The sequence below is a fragment of the Empidonax traillii genome, unplaced genomic scaffold, assembly GCF_003031625.1.
Source record: "Empidonax traillii isolate 1590-97213 ecotype Southwest subspecies unplaced genomic scaffold, ASM303162v1 scaffold975:size500420, whole genome shotgun sequence".
Taxonomy (NCBI): domain Eukaryota; kingdom Metazoa; phylum Chordata; class Aves; order Passeriformes; family Tyrannidae; genus Empidonax; species Empidonax traillii.
In genome coordinates, this window is record NW_020956168.1 from 243,537 (window position 1) to 247,652 (window position 4,116).

General features: G+C 45.1%; 1 protein-coding gene across 1 annotated transcript in view; it reads left to right on the forward strand.

Moving 5' to 3' along the window:
- The window catches only part of CBL (Cbl proto-oncogene), a 32,507-nt gene that overhangs the window by 3,254 nt on the left and 25,137 nt on the right, over positions 1-4,116 (forward strand). Inside the window, exon 2 of the mRNA XM_027903503.1 lies at positions 3,040-3,287. Within this exon, the coding sequence (XP_027759304.1) occupies positions 3,040-3,287 (248 nt within the window). The remainder of the gene's footprint in view (positions 1-3,039; positions 3,288-4,116) is intronic.

The window sequence follows — 4,116 nt, forward strand, 5'->3', positions numbered from 1 at the left end:
TACTGATGCTCTTCTCTGCAGAGCAGTGTGATTAAGTGCAGCCCACTGGAGTTGGTTGCTGTGGGTGGAATTTGAGGAATAGGTGGGTTAGTCATGGATGGAGCAGAGGAATGACAGAATACATGGAGGAGGAAGAGGAGCTTTGAGATAAAGCTTCTCTAAATATCTTTCTGATGCCATTCAGTCCCTAGAACTGCTGAAGGGAAGTGCCACTGCAGGTCACCTTCAGGGGAAGTACAAGAGAGGCCAAACACAACCTCGGCAGGAGATAAGAGGTGTTTGAGTAGCTTCTGTTTTGCTGTTGGCTTAAGCTGCAGTGAGGTGTGATTTCAGGAAGGTCAGTTGTTTAGCTGTTAAAAAAAGGGAAAAATGAATTTTCAGAACTGCCTAGAAGGGAAAATCTTACCTGGGACAGCAGCAGCTGGATGCTTGTCAGGCCTGGGACTCTTAATTCTGGGAATCAGTCAAGGCAAGCTGCAGATTCTTGAAGGGAAACATTCAATTCCAGGCCTCCAAGACTTAGATGAGATTGTTTTTCCTCCTGTTTTGAAGATTCTTTCTTCATAACTGAATTGTGGAAACTGTGTTTTTTGGATTATTTTCCGCTCTTGAGTTTGAAAAGGCTACACCTCTTCGAATGTTAACGCTGAGCTTGCAGTGCTTTACTGGCATGTCTAAAAACCCAAAAGGGCTTGTTCCTGAGAGACCAAAGCATAAGCCAGGCAAACCTGGATGCGCTGGGCTGATCATGTAAGAGCAGGGATTGCTTCTCTCTGCTGCCATCACACCTCAGAGGAAATATTTGCTGCTTTTTGCTGGCTTTCCTTCCACGTTGCTGGTCCCTGTGGAAGGCTGGGTGGCTGCTGAGGGGCAGCTGTTCCCAGGGCTGGGAACATTCCTTTGGACTCTGTCATGGTGCTGCAAGTGCACACGGAGAGAAACAAGCAGAATGCGACTGGTTTTGGTGCTGTTGTGTTATAAAACCACCAAGTTTGCTCAAGAGGCAGCAGTTCCCAGTCGTGTTTTAACTGCTTAGCTAATTCTGGGCTACTTGGTAAATAAAAAGAAGCTGATCTGATAATAAAATAACAGCAGTTTTGACCTTTCTGTTAACTGTTTGAGGTATCTTTGCGAGTCACTTCTTGGGAAGCGTTTAATGGGGCCCTGGGGATGAGGAGTTTGCAGAACTTGCTTCTGCTGTGGGGAAATGGTTCTGATGGGTATCAGAGCCTGTTATACAACTGAAATACAGTGGGTTTGCTGCTTCCATAGCTGGGTATTTTCAGAGGGTAGCAGCCAAACTGCTCTCTCGGATGGCTGAGGGAAGTGCATACTCTGACTTGTTTGCTTGCTTAATGTGGCTTCCTCCTAAGAGCTGACTGTGTTTGTTAAGGTTTTGAACCCACTGTGGAATAAACAATTTCTGCTGAAGAGAAAGGTTTTGCTGCAACTCAGCTGTGTCTGAGGAGCATATTTAGAACCTATTCATGCTGCAGAGTGAAACTATTTTTATTTTTTTTTTTTCCAGGGGACAAATGTGTTGACTCAATTTGTTGATATGGTTCATTGTACAATGTTCACAGGCTCCAAGGAAGCAGCAATTGAGGCATCGGCATCAATTGACTAAGTCAGCTGCCTGGCCATCCATCTCCTTATCTAGACCCCCCTAATCCTTGCCAGCAAAATGGAGGGAAAAGTTTGGTGGTTTGTTTTTTCCCCCATGTGTTCTTGCAGGGGCTTTTTTAGGCGTGTAATTTTTTTTAATGGCAGTTTGATTTTTTTTCTGTTTGAGTTTTGATACACTGTGTACCTCTCTCTGGGCTGAAATGGAACCTTTCTCAGTCAGCTCTTGTTAGAGGCACTGCTGTAAATCAGGTAGAATTGGAGATGTCACTTTTACAAGGTTGCTTTTTGCACACACAGTTAAATGCTAAAACACTGTTTCAGAAGAACTGACTCTGTTTACCGTCAGAGTTTAAGTGAAGTAGGTATTTAAATATGCACTGTAGGGAACTGCTCAATTCCTCTTGAAGGTTTCACAAGGTTTTGTGGAAATGATGTGCTGCAAGAGGATGGTTTTTTGCCTTTTCCTGTCGACTGCACTTGAGCTTTGCTTTGTTTGATACCTGTAATTCCCTCATACCTGGCAGTGTCCTGAGTTTAGACCTGTTTAACATTCATTATAGTGAAGAATAGGAAACTGTAACTACATTTTGTGCTGTGCTTCCTGCCAGGTTTACTGTTAATCATAGAACATAGAAGTGTTAGCCACTAAAGCTATCCCAGCTGCTGGTTCTTATAAACTTGATCTAAAACTGACCTCACAGCTCTAATTTCAGCCCCTTTTTATAACTGAAAGTGTACTGCTTAATTTTTCAAATTGCTGCTTTGCCATCAACTCTCCCTGTTATTCTCTCAGTTTAGATAATGGAAAATCTGGGCTGTGACGGATGGTGAAGTGGCTTCCTTTGTCCTCCCCTGCCACAGAAATTTATTGTCACGAGTTTCATCAGTCCATGGGCACTTCAGTCCAGAAATTGGAGTCTTTTATGGTGGCTGGGCTCGCTATCTGGAGAAAAGGAGGCTCAGGGGACACCTTATCACCCTCTAAAACTACCTGAAAGGAGATTGTAGCCAAGGGGGATCGGGCTCTGCTGCCAGGGAACAAGAGACAGGATGAGAGGAAACAGCCTCAGGCTGTGCCAGGGGAGGGCCAGGTTGGACATCAGGAGGAATTTCTTGGTGGAATGAGTTGTTAAACATTGGAAGGGGCTGCCCAGGGAGGTGGTGGAGTGCCCCCAACCCTGGAGGTGTCCAAGGAAGGACAGGACGTGGCCCTCAGTGCTCTGGGCTGGGGGACAAGGGGCTGATGGCTCACAAGTTGGACTGGCTGGTCTTGGAGGTCTTTTCCAACCAAATGACTCTGTGATTCTGTCTGGATTTGATGCAGAGAGTGAACAGTTCAGAGCTTTGACCCTGGGTTGTGTTTAAGCTCCTGGTCACTTTATTTCAAAAAGGCCTTTTCTCCCCTCACCGCAGGTGGTGCGACTGTGTCAGAACCCCAAGCTGGCCCTGAAGAACAGCCCACCCTACATCCTGGACCTGCTGCCTGACACCTACCAGCACCTGAGGACCATCCTGTCCCGCTACGAGGGCAAGATGGAGACGCTGGGGGAGAACGAGTATTTCCGGGTGTTCATGGAGAACCTGATGAAGAAAACCAAGCAGACCATCAGCCTCTTCAAGGAAGGGAAGGAAAGGATGTACGAGGAGAACTCCCAGCCTAGGTAATGCAGAGAGATGGTTCCAAAAATTCGTTATAGGAACCAAATACTTCATATTTAAGGTAGATCGCTCGTCATCTCGTCTTTCCTTTTGTACGAAGGGAGAGCTGAGGTCAAGGGACATCTTCGAGGTGAACAGCACTTGCTGGAAAGGATAGGAGGTGGAGGTAGAAGCTGCAGTTGCATGTGAATATAAGGCTCTCTTGAACAAAAAAAAATATGAATTTAATGAGCACTGTACTGTACCTGAAAAAGTGTTTCTTCATCCATGATTAAAGATTAGAATAAAGCTCTGGAAAAGGTTAATCTTACACGTTGGCGTGGCTGTTGGCAGCAGGTCCAACAGACAGAGATATACAAGGCATACATTTGTAACTCTAACCTCATTTCAAGGGTTTTGAAATAGATGCTGAATTGAAGGAGATGCTGTATTTAAAAAAAAAAAAAATAAAAAAGGTGGGGGAAAAAAAAAAGTAAAAACCACCCAGTGGCTGAACATAATTGCCCTGGGGAGAATGTGGTTAACGCCCTGGCAACTGCTTGCTTGAATTACTGGAGGGGGGAGAAGTGCTGGCACATGTTTCTGGTTTAATATTGAACTCTGTGTAGCATATTCTGTCATACTGAGCTCCAAGCAGAGCCTGTGACAGTGTCTGCAGAAGGCATTGCTAATGCTGTTTGAATTGTTACCCACTGCGTGGAAGAATGAATTAAGACATGAAAAGTTTCTTTCTGGGTTGTTGCTGCCTCTGTGTGTGTGTGTGTATATTGTGATCTGCCTGTCATGAATCTGCAACATCTGATGAGTGAAATGATGGCTGTGTCAGTCCTA